Raw genomic sequence first — 22085 nt, 5'->3', positions numbered from 1 at the left:
AGAGGGAAAGGGGAAACGATGGGAAAAGCTTTTATTGTGGTTTCTGTGGCGAGCGTTGACCTAAAAACACACACAAAAAAACAAAAAACCCACGTATTTTACCAGCAAAATGAGTTTATTCAGGAATAGCAAAAAATTGCAGCTCGGGACGAGCCAACTATGGTGAACCATAGGCAAGTCCAGAGAACAGAGGAGGCGGCTTGAAAGCAGGGAATCGGGGCAGGCCGTGGGGTTTGCCATTAGTTGCAGACGGCGGCGGGCAGCTTGCATTGGAGGGTCAGAGGAAACCTTTCTTCCTGCCCGGGTCTGTACGTTTCAGGGCTTCCCCGCTCCATTTTCAGTGAGGTTTCCTTTAGCCATTTTCACAGGAGGGAGGGGCAAGACTGAATGGGCTGGTTTGGATGATTTTAGCGGACTCCGAGCCTAGGAGCTGCCCCTGGCTGTCTGACACCTGGCCCGGGGGTGATTAGGGCAGGTGAACAGTGGCCCAGGAGTGGGAAAACCTCATAGAGGGATGGGTTCAGAGCGTCGACTCTGGATGGGTCAGTTTGTACTTAAAACTTTCTCTCACGGGCAAGCTGTTTACTATCAATCAATATGTGCAGGGATTGGCTAACCCTGGGAGGGACAGTCCCTCCAGGGTCAGCAAGGCCCCAGGTGTCAAAGCATCAGAACACAGAAAATAAAAGACATGGTTAGTACATTAACTCAGAACCAAGCCACGAAACAGCCACAAAATACCGCTCCCCCAGCCCACCCTGACCCTAAAAACATACACGCCCCTCGGCCAGGTCTCTACACTTCATAAAGCACTCTTAGAAAGACCCCAAAAATCATGGGGTGCAAGGAAATGAGCTAAAAAGAATCACCAGTACATTGAGGATACAATAAGCATAACATAACAGCCTAGGCTTAATAGAAGGTGCCATTGACTAGGAACGCGTTAAGGGCTCGGCACCGTGCTAGATACTCATGTATTATTCCACCCGACATATGATTTGTCTTCCTCCCACTGGGACAGAGGAGGGGATCCCCCCCGCCTCCAGTCTCACCCGCGCACACGATCTGCGCCACGCTGCGCAAGTGCCCCTGTCACAAAGCGTCTGAGCTGATTGCGGATACACCGTGGCCTAGAATCCAGGCATTTGCTGTTCCTGTCTCTGGGGAACTCTGCTCAGCACCTCCGGCACACCGGCTGGAACATCGCAGCATCCCTCCCGGAGGAACAGTGAGATGAGATGGCAGAGATTAGCCCGAAGAGGAACACAGTGTCGTTATACGGACCCTTCTTGCCTTAAAAGGCAGAATCAAGTAAATGATGAGGCTCCCAGAACGTGGTATCATGCCAGGATAATAACAAGCAAGAAGTGAGAATAGAAACCAAAGGGATGGTCCCGTCACTGCCCGGAGCTCAGGCGGGCGAGAACCCAGACACCTGGGTGGCGATTCGGAGCCCAAGGATGAAGCGTGGTGAGGGTTTATCTCGCCACACCAAGTTTCCTTTCGATCCTTAGAAATGTTTGATTCTCATTCAACATCAAAACCCTGTATTTGAAACGTCATACCCTCCTGGGTTACACTTTTCACCATAAATGGTTTGGAATGAGGAATGTAGAGATTAGTTGATACATGTACTTGAAATCAAGGCTTCAACACAGAATTTAGCTTAAGGAGGCTAACAGGATGATGCCTCCTTTCTAACAGTGTGACGCACGTTTACGAGGATGTGCTCATTCAAAAGGCTTGCCTCACACGCTACAAGCCAAACCCAATTTTCCGCATGTCAGGAAAGAACCCAAATTTGAAGAAAGGGAGCAGAATAGAATCATAAGTAGGAGTGACCCCAAGTTCGTTAACTGTTCACCATTAGTTGAACAACAAGGAAATTCCAACAGATCACAAGAATGTCACTAGATTTGTAAGTCAGTCTGTAAAGGTCTTCTTTGTTTTTAAAAATCTGTTGCTTGTGGTTAAAAAATCATTTAGGGTCTGGTTTTATTGGGGTTTTTTGTTTGTTTGTTCATTTTTTCAAAAGAAAAACACTGGCTTTCTTGCAGTTGGTGTTTCCCACACTTGCTGCTTCTTCCCTTGCCCATCACTTTCCCTCCCCCTAGGGGAAGGGCACCTTTGAATCTTCCAGAAAATGATTTTGAGGAAAGGAGGGAGGGTAGGAAGTTTGGCTATTGTTTTGCAGGTATGCCCCTAACTTTAAGAAGAATTTAAAATATGCTCAAGCATTTCCTTCTTTTTCTTCAATTTTATTGACACACAGCACTGTGTAAGTTTAAGGTGTACAGCCTAATGATTTGACTTACATGTATTGTGAAATGACTATCACAATACACTATGACTATCACTAATATCACTATTAGTTAACATCCATCATCTCATACAGATACCAAAAAAAAAAATGAAGATGTTTTTTCTTTGTGATGAGCTCTCAGGATCTATTCACTTAACAAGTTTGAAATATACCATACGGTGGTATTAACTATGGTCATCATGTTGTACATTACATCCCTAGGACTTATTTCTCTTATAAGTGGAAGTTTGTACCTTTGGACCACTTTCCTCCAGTTCCCCTTCCCCACCCCCCCACCTCTGGTAACCACAAATCTGGTCTCTTTTTCTCTGAGTTTGACGGCTTTTTGGTTTTTTTCAAATATAAGTGAGATCATACAGTATTCGTCTTTCTCAAGCCATTTCCTTCTGACGGGCTATTAACAAGGCAGAGTACAAATGGGTCCTCTGAGACACAGAAACTGTATCTCTGCAAATTGATCCAACAGTGGCTCCCAAGGTGTAAAATTAATGAAAACATAAACAATTATGAAAAGGCAATAAAAGTGAACTATGTCTAGGCCAGGCTTAAACTATACTTAATTTTCAGTGAAGGGTCTCCAGTTTTCGTACACTTCTGAGAGATAGGACAGATTCATAGACCTAAAGGAAAATCAGGAGGGGGGGTCCCCCCATTCTGTTCCCTTCCCACACGTAAATCACCCCTAAAAAAAATCGAGGGCTGTGCACATGCCTCTTACAGGCAGAGACAAACCTCCGGCTGGAGAACTGAAAGTTGTTTTGATAGGTGTTACTGGCTTCGTATTCTTGGCCAAAATGATGTTCTTTTTCTCTGGTAACTGTGTCACCTTTGCTGAGACGCTTCTCTTCACTTTCAGCTTTCTACACAACTGCCCAGGTGCAAATCTGTGGCAAGGGGTGGTCTAGAGACCTAGGTCACCCACTGGGATGCCAACGGTATCCACAAGATGCCAAATTGAGCCTTTGTTGAAGTGTCTAGTTCTCAATGGTAGCACCTTAGCCCAGAGCTTGTTTGCACGTAACAAATGGGAACTTCAAGGCACAGGGGTTCTGCTAACCTGAAGCCCCATCCTGCGAGGTCTTCAGGGCCCAGCTAAAGGCATCCTGGTCCAGAGCCTTCCCAGCCGGCCCCAACCCAGAGAGAATCCCTCAGTCTTTAAACCTGGAAACACTCCCTGGGCTGCTCATTCAGGTTTGACCACATGCAGCCTCTAACTACCCATTATCTTTTTCCCAGGTGAAGGTGTTCCCTCTCCAACTGGATTTGTGCTATTGTAAGGTTATCAGTGAAAGAAATGCTGGTTATGCTTTGTCATTTCCTCTCATTTCTTTAGTTCCCCAGGTCTTTATTGGGCACTTACTGTGTCCCACTCTGGGCACGGTTCCAGAAACATAAAACAGGAACAGTCCCTGCTGTCGCAGCATTTATGTTCTATCGGGGAATACAGGCATTTTATCAAGAATTGCAGTGAAAGTCTCAAAGGGAACAGGCGGGTGTGATGGGTGAGAGTGACAGGGAGGTCTAACTCAGTGCAGGGGTCAGGAAAGACCCCCTGGAGAGAGCAATATGACCCCTGAGGAAGGTCTCAAGCCAGCCAGGCGAGAGGAGGATGGACTTCAGGTAGTGGGAGCAGAGACCCGGAGAGAAGGCTCTAAGGTTTTGGAGTTTTATTCGAGGAGCGATAGGGAGTCACTGAAAGGCTCTAAGCCAGACACAGCTAGAATCAGATCTGCTTTGTTCCAAGGTCACCCTGGTGGCAGGAGGAGAAAAGAGAGGAGAGCAGAAAGGCTGAAGGCTGGAGTTGCTGCTGGAGGTGATACAGGTCACGGTGGTGGCCATGAGGCTAGGGAACAGCAGAGATCCCAGCAATATTTCAGAGGCAGAATCAACCAGATGTGTTCAGGGAGTGGATGCTGGGGGGAGGAGAGAATTCTGTCTGGCTGGTGGTAATGGTACCTGGAATCAGAAACCTGGGGTGAGGTGCAGGCTTGGAGGGAAAGTGGCTGCACGTGTCCCATCAGGAGCATTTAATGAGACATTGGAGGGAAGATGCCCAGTGGGCAGGTGAATGTCTGGGTCTGGAGATCAGACATGAGGGTCAGGCTGGAGGTTCGAAAGCCAGCAGCACATGAAATCACATGAGTGAATGAGGTCATCCAGGGAGAGAGTGTAGACAGAGGACCCCGAAGCCCCAGAAGAGGGCCCTGATGGCCAAGAGGACCGGCATGGTCAGCTGCAGAGCCAATCCAGTGAGCTTGCACATAATAGCAGCTCCACAATCATGTAACTGATTTTTGCAGGATATGATCACCCGTCTGTTGCCTGCCCGCAGTTTCACCTGAGTTTGGGGTTTTATAAAAAGCTAGATAGGTGGGATGAGGTCATCATCTAGAGTTTCCCTCAACATTTTTAACTCTCAATTGCCACAAAAACAATGGAGGCAGTAGTTCATGTACGTTTTAGTCTTCTCAAAACCACAGTACATGCTTTTAACACCGATGAATCCATGTACTGGACAGGAGCCCACAGGTCCATAGAAATGGTCCATCTGTACATCTTTACCCATCAAAAAGATCCTAAGTCTTTGGAAAAAAACTGAGCCCCACACCCAAATGTCTATATTGTTCTAATTATCAAACTCAAAACTGGTTTTACTAGAATCTTAAAGCCAGTTGAAATAGGGTGTTTATGTTGAACTCTACAAAGAGTAATAGGATCACATAAGTTTTCCCAAGTTTTATAAACTCATCAGAGGGCATCCTCAGGCTCACAGACTCTGATTTTTCCCTCCAAGACAAAGGCATTTTAGTTATAAATGTCATTTTATGTCTTATTTGAGAAGGAGTTCTAAAGATTTTAAGCCAACTTTTAAAAACATGTTCAAGGGGAGTTTATAATTTTATAGACAACACTCAGATAAGTACGGATAGAACTGACTTTCTCTGCGACTGAAATTAACTCTTCTCTTAAGCACCCTTTTTGTTTCCTCCTAGAAAAAAGAAACCTTAAATTTGGGAATTAAAAGGTGACAATCACTTCCAACTTTTTTTTTTTTTTTTTTTTGGCCACACCTTGTGGCTTGTGGGATCTTAGTTCCCTGACCAGGGATCGAACCTGCGCCCTCGGCAGTGAAAGCACAGTGTCCTAACCACTGGACCACCAGGGAATTCCCTCACTTCCAACTTTAAATGGGGTTAACTCAGATCTAAACTGTCATTCGAGATGTCCCCCTCCGCCATCCTAGGAGCACTCTGAATTGGGGTGGGTTATACATCATTTTGGCACGAGGGATGGAGGGGTGTGGCTTAAGTACATTCTGTCTCGTTGCTACTCCCCCCAAGGTCTTCGAGGGTATCCCATGGTGTCCCTGTGTTGGATGCAGGTGCCAAGGCTCCTGGGTAGAAGTTTCTGGGCACCTCTCCCCACTGGGCCTGCCAGTGGATCCACCCTCTCGGTGGAGCGATGTGGGAACACACACACACACTCCCGCGTACACGCTCTGGAACACACCCACTTGCACACACACGAGGGGAGCTTGCACAAGGGCAAAACGCACCCACCTACACACAAACAGGCACAGTGCACTCACATGCACACACATACACACACCCGCTCACTCTGGGGCCCGCCCCACGCTGCTACCAGACACTCCCCTGTCGGTGCTGGCAGCCAGCCTCACAGAAGCTGGGCCGACCCTAGCCTGCTCCATGACGTCTGAAATCCTCCGGGGCCACGGAAAAGGCACTGAGTCCTGACGATTTCTGATTCCACTTCAAACTCTTTAGGGCCTTTTGTCTTGGCCTCTTCCCACGCCTAAGTCAGGCCCAAGGCAGGGGGTCCTGAGCCATTTCCTGGAAACCCGGGCAGTGTGCAAACCCTAGTCACATCCCCAACACCTCCACCCGGTCCCCCCTCTTCCCAGCTGGTCTCACTTTCCTGAATGGCACAGGAAGATTTCAATTCTCTTAGCTGTGGCTTCTGGAACTCCCAAGTCCTTTTTATTTTCTCTCCACAAAGTTTTGCTCTTGTCAATGAAAGCCCTGCTGTCCAGGCCACTGGTGCAACTTTGGACTCAAAGTGTAACTTATAGTGTGTCAAAGCTGAGAGCTGGCGCCTCTCCACCCACCCCACGAAGCCGTGAAAAGCATTCACACCATGAGTGGGAAGACACAGGGCAGCCAGGAATAACCTGGGGTCATCAGGAAGAAGACTGCATTCATGAACTTTCCAAAAGACTTTCCCTCTGCATGTTCATGGGTCCCTCCAGGGAAATCCCCACTGCAGGAATCGGCTCTAAAGTGATGCTTCCTCGACCAACAGAGAGCACGGTGAAAACTGAAAGGCTGGTGGCCAGCGTGGGACAAGCACCGACAGGGGAGTGTCTGGCAGCAGCGTGGGGTGGGCCCCAGAGTGAGTGGGTGTGTGTATGTGTGTGTGCTTTGGACGTCAGCATCAGGACCAGTTTATTGCTTAGCACGTTTGATAGCATCTCTATGTAGGTCTAGACCCAGAGAAAATTCCCACCGTCTCCTTGCCCATCCCCTTAAAATTAGTATTTTTGATGAGAAAAAGTAGATTGAAATGAACATCAAGAGCAGCTTTGAAGTTTGTTGAATTGAAGGAATCGAAGTTTGCGGGACCTTTTAAGGCAATATGCCATTCAGGAGAATATGGCCAATCACCCTGAACTGCTGTAGTGATAATGAGAAACTCATTCATTCATTTACTGAAATTTGATGAGAATTTATCATCAGTGGTGCTGGGTCATTGGCCCTACTGCAGCCCTCCACTGGATGGTCAACTTTATGAGGTCAAGGTCATCACTGAATCCCCATCACCAAGCACAGAATATATATGGCACTTTGAAGGTATTCAATAAATTCTTACTGAAAAAAATGAATACGTTAGTCTTCATTTGGTTTTGGTCTAGTTGGCAGATCAATGGACCCATGTGTTAACCCCAGCAGTCTGGCTAGAGAGAAGGTTAACACACATCAGGGCAAACTGGTGCCAGGGTCAGACAGATTGTTTTAGGATGCTGTTGACAACCAGGCTAGAACACTTAGGGGGTTTGTTGCCTCTCACAAGTGCAAAGTCCATGGACAGATAAGGTGTCTGCTCCCAGTCATCTCTTCCTATCTCTCTGCTTTCACAGCCCCAATATGGCCACCAGCAGCCAGCAGGGCTATATGTGCCCTGGTTCACAATCATGAGGAGAGCTTACTTCTGCCCATCACTTTATGCGATGGTTTGAAATTCATCCTGAACGAAGAACCACTGAAGGAACATCATATGCCTTCTGGAACCAATGACCGTGGCCAAGAAAATGAAATGTATCAACAAGCTTAAGCCCAGTGGGACCCCAAAGTTCATGGGCTATAGTGGAGGGGGTGCACCTATAAAACTCTGAGTACCTTTAGGAAGAAGGAATATAAGCAACAAGTATTCATTGCAAGTTCATGATTATCCTCCTGTCTTAATCCTTCTTTGTTTCTCTGATCAGTCCGCTGTCCCACTCTCCACCGAAAATTTCAAATCTTCCCCCACCCACCTCCTACTTCAATAAGAAAATAGGCACTTTCAGACAGAAATTCGCTCAACTCTGCCCCATATCACAAATCTACCTGGACCAACGCCCACGGTCTATAAGGACAGAGCCTCCTTCTGCCACCTTGATTTCCTAGCTTTACCCGTCTCTCCAGAACCATAAGCTACTGATTACATCTTCTCCTACATTACATGGAGCCCTTCCCACTCAACCAGAGCCTTTTGCATCAGTATTTGAATGTGGGCAGGTGTCCCACGTCTTTAAAAACTCACTCAATCCCATGTCCCTTGCTAACTATTGCCTTCTCTCCTCATCTTCATAGTCAGGTTCTTGAAAAACTTTCCTAAATTCACTCACCCCATTTCCTCACCCCAAACCCACTTCTCAAACCACTTCACTGACTCCTTTACCCATCAGCTCTCACTAAGTTGATAATGACCACCATGTCTGAAATCCAGTGTATACTTTTCGGTTTGGGGCAATTTTCTCTCACCGGTTCTTGGCACTGTTCACCACCCGCCTTTCTTGAACACTCCTGTCCCGTGGCTTGTGTCACCCTCCACTCTTCTGTCTTTCTTCCTATCTCTGTAGCCACCCTCTCTCTCTCTCTCAACATGCTGGGCAATCTCATCCTTCTCCACCTTCAAATGTTAAATTTTCACAATAGTCTCACCCTCAGTTTTTCTCATCACAAACCCTTCCCTTGGCAATTTCATCCACCCCCAGGCTTCAATTCCATCCACATGCCACTGACAGCCCAAGTATATACCCAATCCAGACCTCTTCTGTGGATTTGAGACTTGGTTATCCCAAGGACCTATTCAATATCCTTGCATATCTCAAAGTCACAATAAAATTAACATTCCCAAAACCAAACATGTAATTTTCCTGCACTCAAGATTCGCAGTGGCACCACCATCCAGCCCATTGCCTGAGCCAGAAATCTGGGCATCATTCTTGGCTCTTCCTTCTAACTCACCCCCATGAATAATTCATTACAGAGGTCTATCCATTTGGCCTCCTAAATACATCTTCAGTCCATTTTAGTCTCCCATCTCCACTGGTTCTCTTCTGCTTCTGATAACTATAATTTCTTCTTTGTACTATTGAAGTAGCTTCCTCACTCTTCTCCCCACACACACTTTGCCCTCCTCCAAGTCATTTTTCCCTCTGTAGCCAGAGCAATATTTTATTTAGTTCCCCTCACCCCTACCCCAAACACACTAGTCTTTCAGTTTCTTGGACATCTCAGGGACCCTCCTCCAACAGAGCCTCCTTCTGCCAGAAATGCTTCCTTGATATAGTCCACTTACCCCTACCTCACTCATTCCATTGCTCATCCTTAAAGTCTTAACCCAAATGCCACATCCTCAGGGACACTTTCACTAATTCCCACGTGAACCCAAGTGTGATTTCCATGTTATGTTTTATAGAAGAATCCACCTTTTCTTCATTGCATTTATTACAGTTATAATTTTACATTCATTTAGATGTTTATTCCATTCTTAGAAGACTATAAATCCGATGAACCCAGGGACCATGTCATCTTTTGATGCCCAGAATTCGTCAAAATGCCAGACACACAGTAGGTCCTCAATAAATATTATATGATGAATGAATAAATGAATTATTATCACCTGGGCCCTTTTATTCCTTTAGCCATTAACAAATACTTACTGGGCATATTATCAAACACCATTGCCAAACACTATAGCAGGGGACAGAGATAAAGTAGTGGCCAAGACAGAACTCCTGCCCACAGGAACCCCCATCCCCAGACTTGAAAATGTAGGAACAAATATTGACAATTGCAATTTGGTGAGGAAGATTCTGGTAGGGTGAGCACTGGCCACTGAGAAAGCACATGACCTGCCCATAACCCAGTTGCAGTTTAACGAAACCCTCTCTTCTCTATTTTCCCTTAAACCCCTTCCTCCTCACATGCACACACACACCTTCTACTAAAGCAGAATTGTTTTGTTCTTTTGGTTTTGCTTCTCTTTGTTTTGTTTGAACCTAGGATCCCACAAATTTCAGTGAGTTCCTGAGCCCTTGAACCTTTGCAAACTGTTGTATGTTTGTATATTTTAAGAAGAGAGGATCCATGAACTTCATAAGATTCCCAAAAGGGTCCTTGACCAAAAAAAGTTAAGAACCACTGCCTGGAAAATGCAGAATAATGGGGGACAATGAAGAGACGAGTGACTCTTCAAATATCAGGCACCAAAGGGTATTTCGAAATGTTCAAAGAATAGTAAGGCATAAAGTAAACCCTGACATCAACAGGAAGATGAAACATGATGTCTCCAGATCTTTCTCTGAATGGTTTTTATTCCTTTTGAAAAAAATCAACAAGCAACCAAACACTTGATGTAAGGGAGGAAAATGTTATTGATCAATGCTGCTAATTCTACAAGAAAGGTCAGCTTTTATGCTTGACCAAGGGAAGGAATGGCACTAAGAGAATTGCCAGTGATGTCCTCAAACAGAGCCCTAGGTCAAGGCTTTCACCTGTGAAATTTCTTGTAGATCGTTTCTCTACTCTGGTCATTATTTCCCCAGCTATGACAGATGAGGAATAAGAGAAGCTAAGTAGCCTATCCAGGCCACACTGTGGCTCTGGGCAGCCCAGATTTAAACCTGGGCCAGTCTGCTTCCAGCTCCCACTGTTCAGCTCCACTGTATCATTGATAAGCCTATGGATTCTATGATAAAAGGAAATGAGCACCTCCAGAGATTTCAAATTGCTTTAGCAGAAGAAAATCATCATACAGCTTCCTGTCCTGAAATATATTCCCTCTGCAGGGTCAAAATGAGAAATAAGAATGTGTGTGCATCTAAGTTTGCTTATTTTACAAAAGGAAACACAGGGTAAAGCAGAAACAAATGAAAATGGCCACATACAGGAGGTGGGCAGAAACAGGATAGAAGAAGAGGTGGGAATGAGACCTTTCTGAATATATCTTTTTATGCTGACTTAATTTTTGAACTATTTAAGTGGTTTAAAATTTCTTTAAAAAAAAAAAAAGGACCACAAAAGCAAATCCTAAAAAGAAATACAATTAGAAACAAATGAACCTAACTAGATATAAAACAGATAACAAGGCTGCATAGAAAAAAGGATGAATCCAATAACTTTGGAACTCAGTACTTAGATTGCACTACCTCAGTGGGAATCGTCTAAGATTAAAAAGAATTTCAATTTTTAATTTTACCTCATAGGTTTGCGGATGATGGTTTCAAAAGTACACAGAGCACCTGTACTATTAACAAAAGGTTGCTTATTCAGATCATACGAGATAGTTTGCTACTATCTCTTTCCTTCGGTAGAAACTCACAGGACTTACAGAGTAAAAGGAGGAAGTGTTAAGAGAGTCTTTGATTGGTGAGTGTTCTATTATAGAATTTTTGGAAGCAGGGAAGTGTTCTAATTGGCTTTCAAGTGCATTTGGCAGTCGGTGGCTCACTATTTACTGGTACACACTGGGGCTTTCTTGTAAAGTCACAGGGGCTTTCCTGTTTCAACTAGAAGCATATCTGGTCCTCTGCTGTGAGGTCTGAGTCTTGTACAAACAATTCTTCAGTAGACTTATAGGTGTGATAATTCTAAAGCTGCTTTGTGTGCTCGTAGGATAGAGCCAATGATAAGTGTATAGATTTTTGGGAACCCGGAACTGTTGGAGAAGAGAGAAACGAATATAGAATGGGAGAGGTTGAAGAAGAATCCTGCAGTTTATGATTTGATTTGAGGCTATCTCATGATTTCTTTCAAAAAGAATCAAGGTTTTTAGTGTCTCCAAGCAACGTTCTGAATCTGGTAGCCACTGCTCCAGATTGAGTAGAGAATAAGTACATTTGTATGGTAGACAAGGTAAGAATGGACAGGCTTAGGAGAGCTGGTGGGGAACAAATGGTAGATATAATGGGAAAGACAAATGGTGAGCAGGTATTATTTGGCAGTCAAGTTACAACACCCAGTGGCAACATCCCTTGGGCCATGATGATTCATCTACTCTCCATTTTATTTTGTAAATATAAGTATAAGGCACTTACAGGAGTTACAAAGGTCACAATGAACACATGATCCCTGTTTTCAAAAATAGATATAATAGTGTGGCAGTTGAGGACATAGGCTCTAGAGACAGACTCCCTAAATTAGAACCCTAGTTCCACTCTTACTCTTAGTCTGCTAGGGCTGTCATAGCAAAATGCCGCAGACTGGATGGCTTAACCAACAGAAATTATTTTCTCACCATTCTGGAGGCTAGAAGTCCAATAGCAAGGCACCATCAGCACTGGTTTCCAGTAGGGCCTCTCTTCTTGGCTTGTAGAGAGCCACCTTCTGGCTTTGTCCTCATGTGGCACGTGGAAAGAGAGAAAGCTCTCTAGTACCTCTTCCTCTACAAGGACAATGGTCCTACTGGATTAGGTGACTTTGTTTAACCTTAATTCCCTCCCTAAAGTTCCTACTTCCACATACAGTCACATGAGGGGGTTAGGGTTCAATATAGGAATTGTGGAGGCACACAATTCAGTCCATAAAACTGTGTGACCCAGAACATTTACTTAACCTCTCTTTGTCTTAGTTTGCTTATATGTTAAGTAGATATCGTAGCATCACCCACCTATGAGGGCTGTTGTAAGGTGTTGTTAGTTGGTTGACACACATAAAGCATTTGGTGCCAGGCATACAATAAACACTTAATAAATAATGTGTATTACTTAATTCAATACTTGATTTATGAATTTATCAGTTACTTTGGTGAGAGTACAATTGGGAGTACACACGTAGAATGCCTTTTTCTAAACATTAAAAAAAATACACTTTTCAATATTTTTTGTGTGTAGCTAAAGGTGAACCTCACTGGCCACCCAAAATTTCAGTAACAGAAGAAGTACAACTGTTTATTGAAGGTATTCTTAACCTGAGCATAAGACAGGGCTTGTTGTTGTTTAAATGATCAGCAGTTGGCTGAGCCTAATGAATTAAAATTACCATTACATTATGGCAGAGATTACTCTATACTGCTTCTTTTTGACACTGGGCTTGGAAAATCACCAAGATCGTTCTCCCTCACAAAGACTTATAAACATTAGTGCAGAACACTTTATTACTGCACTAATTCAGTGCAGTTTTTATTGAGAATGAGAACAAAGAGTAAAGGAAAACATTACATCATGTAGCCTGGTATTTGAAATAAAAAGAAAATGCCTGCAGTCAATTCTTTGTTTCTGAATATTGGCAATATAGGTTAATTTTACAGAATTCCAAAGTGGTGAGGGTGGTTTATTCCATCTTATTTTATTGGAATCACATTCTCCAGGCAATTTTGATGCATTTTCTATCTACTGAGCGCATACTTCCAGCTTTATCCAGAGGGCTCTCTCTTGAGGATGGCTTTCATCATATTGGTATTCTGCACAAAACATCTCCAGTCATCATTTGTCGCCGCGAATCTAAAAATAAGGCTTTGCCTGTTAAATCTCCATCTTGCAGGGTCTGACCTGTGTTTGCTCAGTGCCTGTTAGATCCCTCAACTGGGCCTCAGTCTGGCTTCCCGGCTTCCTGGGCTTTTTGTTCACCACCAATGACAAGCAGTCCCTCCTTCACCACTCCTTATTCTAACATACTCTTACTCAAGGAATGAAACACCACCAAAAAGATGGGCTATTTCTATTCACTTTCAAGTGAGTTAAACTCTTGGAAGATTAACCAGAGAAGCTCTCAGTGGAGAAATTATGAAGTGCAATAATTCTTTTTAAGACACACACACACACACACACACACACACACACACACACATACACACACACATGCGCGCGTGCCTTTGGGCTTTGGGGAAATAACTTAGACCAGACAACGCTGCTATGGAAATCAAGCAGGCTCCTCAAACACAAAGTCAAAGGCATGACTGACCCACGAACACACCAACAGGCCATTCCTCCTCTAACCCCACTGGCCTCAATGCTGTCTTGCAATGTCAGTGTCCACCTGTTTCTTTCGAGATTGTGAGGCCAGATTCCCCAGGGATGTGACATGAGTGGTCTCCACACCTCAGTTTCCTCATTTGTAGAACAGGGATAGAATCATAGCACATGCTCATGGGGTTGTTGTAAGGATTAAATGAAATAGACAAGGTAAAGGGCTTAGGGAATCCCCAGCTCACAGTAACTACTTGGGAATATTCCATGAAGATGACAGTGATGTGATAATGAGGAATGAGAAGAAACGGGGACTATCATTTATAGCACAGGTCCCACATGTCACGTCCTCCTCCCCGATTTTGTCTTGCCCACCTCTAAGCTGACTCTCAGTTGTGGAATTTCCTGTGGTTATTTGCACAGAAAGCAGTCAAGGAGGCTAAGTAGACAGCATCCTACTCTACAGAGACCCAGTTTCTGACTCACCATCAAGGAAATAAAAATGCATGAAAAACTAGTTGAAGGGTGAGAAACACAATCATGTATTTCTGTTTAACCCCACTAGCTGGGTCACGGAGCCAAGGAGACCATGGATGGAGTTTACGCCCCAGATGCACTGAGCCTCCCTCCTTCCCCTGCCCCCACCATACATTCCGAAGACCCCAGGCACCCAGTTGGATGTCAATTATCGTGAACCCTTGGTCATTAGGGCACGCAGGCAACGGTCCTCATTTCTGGAAGTCCCAGTCAGAATTCCTGATTCTGAGCTTCTACAGGAATGAGAAGACGGACTGTAAGCTCCCTGAGGCTGGGAACTCATTACCTAGCACATGGATTTCATTTAATAAACATGACCCGAATAAATGAGTGGTTAACAGTTCTTATCACAGGGTAACTTTAAGAAAAGACATTATAGCTATTTTGAGCCAACAGATGTTTGGAAACATTTAAATGATGGTACAAAGCCGAATTATATAGATTAGATTATGTCAAAATTCTTTTTTCTTGTTTCCAATTCTTTGCATAAAAATATAAGTTTGTATAAACAACAAGGACCTACTGCATAGCACAGGGAACTATATTCAATATCTTGTAATAAACCATAATGGAAAAGAATCTGAAAAAGAATATATATATATATATATATATATATATATATATGTATAACTGAACCACTTTGCTGTATACCTGAAACATTGTAAATAACTATACTTCAATAAAAAAAAGAAGAAAAAACAGTTCTGAAAACACAGAACAAGAGGAGCCTTTGCACAAAAGATAAGCAGGCTAATACTGCAACAACAAATGGAATTAGCAAGCTTTTAAAGTATAGCACTTGGTAAGTACAAAATAATGCATGTCACGTATTACATTCCAGGGTATAAGAAAACACTTCCAATTTGACTGTTCGATTTAAGAGCTAGAACATTACTGCTATATCTCCTTCTGTATTCCTTCTCCACCCTACTTATTTTTATCATTCTCTTAATTTCTTTAAAAAAATAATTTTGAATGTGCCCCTGAATGATATATTACTTATGCTTACTTTTAGCTTTGTACAAATGGTATCATTTTTATATTCTATACAACTTGCTTTTTCACTCAATATTATGTTTTCTAATTTATTCATTTATACACTGATGTTTATTACCTATTTCCCATGGATTCATCCTGTTGTTCTTTTACTAATTTCTTAAGTTGGATATTCTGCACAGACTTTCTTCTTTTCTAATATAAGCATTTAGGTCTATACATGTTTCTTACTCTCCATGTATCCCACAATCTTGACATTCTACATTTCAGTATCATTCATTTCTAAGTATTATTGAACTCCCATTAGAGTTTCTTCATTGAAGTCGTTTCAAAGTATGATTATATGTTATGAAACACATAGTAGTTTCTTTTCATTCATCGTTTCTTTTTATTCATGGTTTGCATCGATTCATACACAGAATTAGGGGATACTCTTCTTCAGTTTTGTCCTCTGTGAGATTCCCCATCCTTTTCAGCTCCCAGACTCCCTCTTCTCTGTCTATGAAGACAGGATTTCTCTCCACGTGTTGGCCACCCATACTGCTGCCCAGTTTCACAGGCTCAGAGTTCATTCTCAGAGTAAGGCAGTGAGAAGAGAGGAAAACGCAGCCACAAACTCTTTGTTCCACAGAGACCTCTTTTCCCAGTCCTCTGGCCAGAAAGATTTTCTCACAGCTCTGGACTACGCAGCACTGAGAGCTGGGTGCAGAGATACAAAATTAATGAGAGCTCCCCACCCCCATTCTCCAGCCCAGAGGGGACCTTGTCCTGGTCCTTTGGCCAGAAAGACAGGGTTTCTCTCTGAGATTTTGTTGCAGCACCACAGCCCAGTTCTGCATAGGGACCACTCTCAGGTTAAAGCCAGATGATAAAAGAGAGAAAAAAAAAAACAAGAAATTTACCCCCAAACAAGTCGTTCTTCAAGTTTTGGTACCCCTCCCCAATCTTCCCACTAGTGGTAACTTTTCAGAGTCTGCAGGTTGTTGCATTTTGTGTTTTGTCTAGAAGTCTTCATTGTAAGCAACGGGAGACAAAGGCTGCACTGACTCCATCTTCACCAAGCCCAGAAGTTCCATCCCTTACTTGTTATTGAACTTATTTTTGATTAAAATTCGGGAGTTTGTAACTTTCCAGTGTCTAGCTTGTATTTTAGCTGAGGGTCATTCCTAGGTAATCTGACATGACGCAGAAACAGAAATCTCCCACTTTCTTTTCTAAGAACCACAAGCCATCTTTTAATTTAATAATACATGTCAGACATTTCCAGTCAACATTTCTCTATAGTTCCTTAGGTCCATTCTCTTCACTTAACAACAGGTATTTGGGGGGAACCTCCAATGTTGAAGCACTATGTAAATGCTAGGAATATGGAAATAAAGAAGATAAACGAACTTTGAGGCATCCACAGTCCAACAAGGAAACCAGACACTTAGCATGAGCTGCAAAGGTTGTGAGAAGGCTGTGATGGGGTGTCACTGAAATGTCCTGATAGCCGTGGGCTCCTAGTTCCAACTCAAGTAGGGTCGGTCACAGAGGGCTTTAGAAAGGAGATAATAAATCAGCTCTTGAAAGATGAACAGGAGTCCACCGGGGGAAGGGCATTCAAGATAAAGCAAATAGCACACATACAGTCATAAAAATATAAATGCAAATGGCAAGACAGCCAGCATGCTCAGAGTAAAGGCTGTGATCTGAACTTGGAGATCAGATTTTTCAGGTTTTATTCATCTCTACAAAAGGAGCTTCTCTTTTTCCAGAGATTACTTCACTCACTTCAAAAACCTACCTCAGTGGCTTCCTTGGTGATGCAGTGGTTAAGAATCCACCTGCCAGTGCAGGGGACACGGGTTCGAGCCCTGGTCCGGGAAAATCCCACATACCATGGAGCAGCTAAGCCCCTGCGCCACAGCTACTGAGCCTGCACTCTAGAGCCCGCGAGCCACAGCTTCTGAAGCTCATGTGCCTAAGAGCTCGTGCTTCACAGTAAGAGAAGCCACTGCAATGAGAAGCACACGCACCGCAACAAAGAGTAACCCCCGCTCGCCGCAACAAGAGAAGACATGCACACAGCAACAAAGACCCAGTGCAGCCAAAAATTAATTAATTAATTAATTTAAAAATAAAAAACCTACCTCAGGACACCGTAATGATCTTTCTGATATGAAAAACAAACACAACTTGCATACACACTGATTGAATCTTTTTTTTTTTCTGATGACCAGGCGGTCTCCTTTTACTTTATATTTCTGTACATACATAGACAGGTAGTATCTAAACTTTTATGTGCGTGGTAAATATACATGTGTCATTCCTGTTTTCCATTATTAGTGTTGTGGATATTTTCATGTTTTTCATTTTTAATCTTTTTTATTAAGCAAAGAAAATTCTGCATCCTCAGCTCACACTCATTTCAAAGCCTGAAACACAATCCGTGAAAAATTGGTCTCAGAGTCACGGTCACACTTCAGTGAGTTAAGTGACATCGAAAATCACAAGGGCTCCACTGTCACACACTGATGTAATTTTGGTGGCTGCACCTTAGTTGGTTTTATTTTGTTACTTTTTCAACATCAGTAAAAATCACAATTTTTCTTAGAATGGACTGGGACCAATGTCAACATGTAAGACAGGAATCTTTCTGAAGAAAATGGAAATTATCAGCTTACACTAGAAATACTTTTCGATATTGTTAGACAAATATATTAATATTCTTTTCATCTCTTTTCAAATGAATCAGGACACCAAAGGTGAATAAAAATTGGGAAAGCATCCACAAACATTTGTTTAAATCTCTCTTATTCATTTTTGATTACATAAATTAATCCTATTAAAGTGGTACTATGAAAAGGTATTTTACTATCCCTGTGGAATTCAATAAGCACATTCATTTGCTAGGGCTGCCATAACAAAGTACCACAGACTTGGGCGGCTTAAACAGGAATTTATTGTCTCCTAATTCTGGAGGCTGGAAGTTCAAGATCAAGGTGTTGGCAGGGTTGGTTGCTCTCTCCCTGGCTTACAGATGGAGATGACCATCTTCTCCCTATGTCCTCACACGGTATTTCCTCTACACATGTCTGTGTAACTTATCTCCTCTTCTTATAACAACACCAGTCATATTGAATTAGGACCCCCTCCCAATGACCTCATTTTAACTTAATTACCTCTTTAAAGACCCTCTCTCAAACAAGTCACAGTCTGAGGTACTGGGGGTTAGAACAACATAGGAATTTGGGCTGGGGGAGAGTACAAAGTTTAACCACTGTTTGTTTTTGACAAACAGCCCAAGGGAACAAGTTATTTGCATTGGGCAAACTCTGTCCCAAGTCACAAAGAGACAAGCCTTGTAAATGGGATTTTCTAGGGAACTGCTAGAAACTTCAACTGATGACAATTCTGAGCATGAGGCTTTGAAAGAGCTCCAATCCTGTTCTGACCCCTCCAGCAGTTGCTAGACTGCTCTTTTGCACCATGATTGCAGGCTGTTGATTTTTAAGGCTAACGTAAAGCTGAGCAGGGGGAAAATTTAAATTTCCCAAAGCTCAGGGTTCTTACTGCAATTCAGCCATTTTTCTTGAGCAAACACTCCTGGAGTTCATTTACAGAGTTCTAAAAGAGTTTGCTTTGTCCGTTTCTGCCAGCGTTCTCATTGCTTTCATGGAGGAGAGGGTTTTCAGAGGTCCTTTCTCCAGCAGTCCCAATGACAACCTCTTGGCTTCATCCTGTGTTGTTTCTTCATACCTGTGTCCCAAGTTTCTAATTCTCTCTTCAGTCAATTCCAATTGGATGTTAAACCTCCATATAGATTTTAATTTTAATAATTGTATTTTTAATTTCTAGTTCCATTTGGCCATTTACATAGCCAGAAATCAAAATCTAGGTGAATTTTATTTTATATGCCTGTCTCTGTTTTCTAGTCATGTCACAATAAACATATGCTTCCTCAATGGGAAGAAAAATTTGAAAGTCATTTTATCACCTTTTCTTTTTGACTTCCTGTTTGTGCCTCACTCTGAGCCCACAGAACCCTGTCATCACCTGTCTTCCCCCATCACTCCCAAACACAGATAAAGAGTTGGTAACTCAGAAGAGAAACGTTGAGAAATAAAAGCAAGATGCTGTTGTTCTTTGCTTTGCAATGCCCAGTAACCCTGCCCTACTTGTTTCAGAGGCATGGGGGTGGGCAGACCAAATAATTGGGTAATCAGGGAAACATTGAAGAAGGGTAGCATTCAGTTTTGAGGTTCAGAGGAAGAGCAGAATGTGAATGAGGGCTGTATGGGCTCAGACTCTGCCAGCTGCAGTGGGTCAGTCACTTCAGTCCCTGGGCCCCAACATTCTTCTTCTAGCCACGAGGAACAGGTGCACTGCTGTGGGAATATTTTGTAGATCTGAAAAACCTACTGTGTAAAACCTTCTGTGTAAAACCTACATGTGCCCTCTTCTCCTTACCACACCTGCATTCAGCATAAAGCAATTGCCTAATATATATTATAGGCTGTCCTAGGAATAATATATTGACTGACTGGCTGGCTGCTTCCCTGGATGAATGAATACAGGGCTGCAGTAGGACTATGGTGAGTCCTACGTGGTTTTACCTTTGCGGGCCCTTTATTCCATTTAAAAATTTTCTAATTATATTTTTATATAATTATATAATATAATAAGTATATAATCTACCTTATGTAATATGTAATATACTATACGATGGGCCCCTAAAAGCACTGTGGGCCCTTGGTACTGGACCTACTGAGCTAATGGAAAATCAGCCCTGAAGGAATGGCTGAATGAATGCTTCCATTTCCTGAGAAGTTTCATAAGAGAATTCTTCGACCTCAGAAAAAAAATGCACCAATGGCTTCCCCGTATTTTACACCAAGCCTGTTGCCTAGTTTCCTTTTCTAAGGAGGTGGGTGGGATTTCCCTTGTTCTGCCTTTTCACATTTAAAAGGAAGCTATCCCCGGCTCCTGGGCTGCCAGTAGCTCACATGGCATTTTTGTGCAAATTAGAAAAAGTCTTCTTGTCTATAAGCAGGAAGGGCGGGTGAGATGGGGGGCGACTTTAAAGTATTATATTATCACACGATCTGAACAACCATCTCCACTGTTCCTGGGGAAAGTACACATTCAGATCAGCATCCCTTCCAACCTCATCTGGGTGACCACAGTAGCTGCCTCTGTGTCACGGCAATGGGAGGGTACCACAAATCCGTGGCCTCCAGCTGAAAGGCAGCATAAGTTTAGTTTAAAATGTCAAATTTCATTCTAAGTCTGTGGCCAAAACCAAGACTCAAATCCCAGCAGGGCTCAGGCAAAACCTCTAAAAGCAGTGTGAGACAAAAGTCATGACCTCAGATGATCCTGGAGTAAAAAGTGGACAAGGCACAACCACATGAGTGTGCACCTGTGTGCATGTGCACACATGCCTTCCTGTGTGTGTGCCTGACCTTGCAGGCAAGTGCCTGCAAGTGCCTGGTGTGAGCCAGAACTTTCACGTTGCTCCCTGGGATTCCATGCGGAAGCCTGGTATCTGCACCACATGCCCTCCTGCATGGTAGCACATGTCTACAACAAGAAAGACACCTCCTTGTAGTTGTGACACTGTTACCAAGTCCAAACTTGTACTGCTCACCTCACGGCAGGCCAATAAATCAAGAGACGAGTTGTTGAGGCAAGAAATAGCAACTTTATTCGAAAGCCAGCAGACTGAGAAGATGGTGGACTCGCGTCCCAAAGAACCATCTTACCTGAGTTAGAATTCAGGCTTCTTTTATACTAAAAGAGGAGGGGGTGTGGCTGGTTGTTGCAGACTTCTTGGGGTCAGAATCCTTTGTTCTTGCAGCTGTCCATGTAGGTCAGGTCATAATGCCCCTGTAAACCTCCAACAAGACAAATGTTATCCTCTGTTCTGCAACTTTTTACCTCTATATGAATGGGAAAGTGTTATACCTTTAAAGGTCAGAGTTTTGAGAATGGGATATCCTGTATATTTCAGGCTATAGGCAACATTCTTAACTTGTAGCAAAAGCAATTGAATACAATGTTAAAGTAAAAGAAGCAGATTTAATATGGAGTCAGATTCTGTTCTTCCCTATTATAGCAGCCTATGTGGGTCACAGTCTCAACATCACATGCAGCAGTCCTGCCTGTCTCCCTGAGTCCCCTGGGCGATACAAAGCCCACAGACACACACACTAAAGCCTCTGTTCTCCTCTCTGCAGGGATGACATGCCAAGCTCGAAGCTCCTACATCACTAGTGAGATCCTCTGGGGGTACCGGTTCACCCCTGTTCTGACGCTGGAGGACGGGTTCTACGAAGTCGACTACAACAGCTTCCACGAGACCTACGAGACCAGCACCCCATCTCTCAGTGCCAAAGAGCTGGCCGAGTTAGCCAGCAGGGCTGAGCTGCCCCTGAGCTGGTCCGTCTCCAGCAAACTCAACCAACACGCAGAACTGGAGACTGAGGAGGAAGAAAAGAACCCTGAGGAGCAGACGGAGAGGAATGGTGATGTGGCGAATCTAGAGAACGAATCCAAAGTTTAGTCCCCTGGCTGGGCCACCCCTTCTCCTCTCCGCCCACAACCTTCCCTTGTCTCTCATTCTCTTTCTTTTCTGTCTCTCTTACTTTGTTCTTTCCTTATATTGAAGTTTGGCATTACCAGAAAACAAATCTTCAAGGTGTAAAATATCTACCTGCCCTCTCAGTTATTCAGATTCGACAAGGCAGATTCAGATTGGGTTAAGGTGTCATGTGC

At 43.4% G+C, this 22085-nt stretch overlaps 1 protein-coding gene across 2 annotated transcripts in view; it reads left to right on the top strand.

Annotated features, from left to right (window-relative positions):
• Positions 1-21873, top strand: part of KCNJ6 (potassium inwardly rectifying channel subfamily J member 6) — a gene marked incomplete at both ends in the record, with an annotated part of 206138 nt that extends 184265 nt beyond the window's left edge. For both annotated transcript variants that reach the window (XM_079921375.1, XM_079921376.1), the window contains one exon: positions 21548-21873. In XM_079921375.1, coding sequence (XP_079777501.1) covers positions 21548-21873 — 326 coding nt within the window. The remainder of the gene's footprint in view (positions 1-21547) is intronic.
• Positions 21874-22085: the final 212 nt, after the last annotated feature.

The sequence above is a fragment of the Stenella coeruleoalba genome, assembly GCF_951394435.1.
Source record: "Stenella coeruleoalba genome assembly, chromosome: 5".
Classification (NCBI taxonomy): Eukaryota; Metazoa; Chordata; class Mammalia; order Artiodactyla; family Delphinidae; genus Stenella; species Stenella coeruleoalba.
This window is presented reverse-complemented; position numbering and strand designations above follow the sequence as displayed.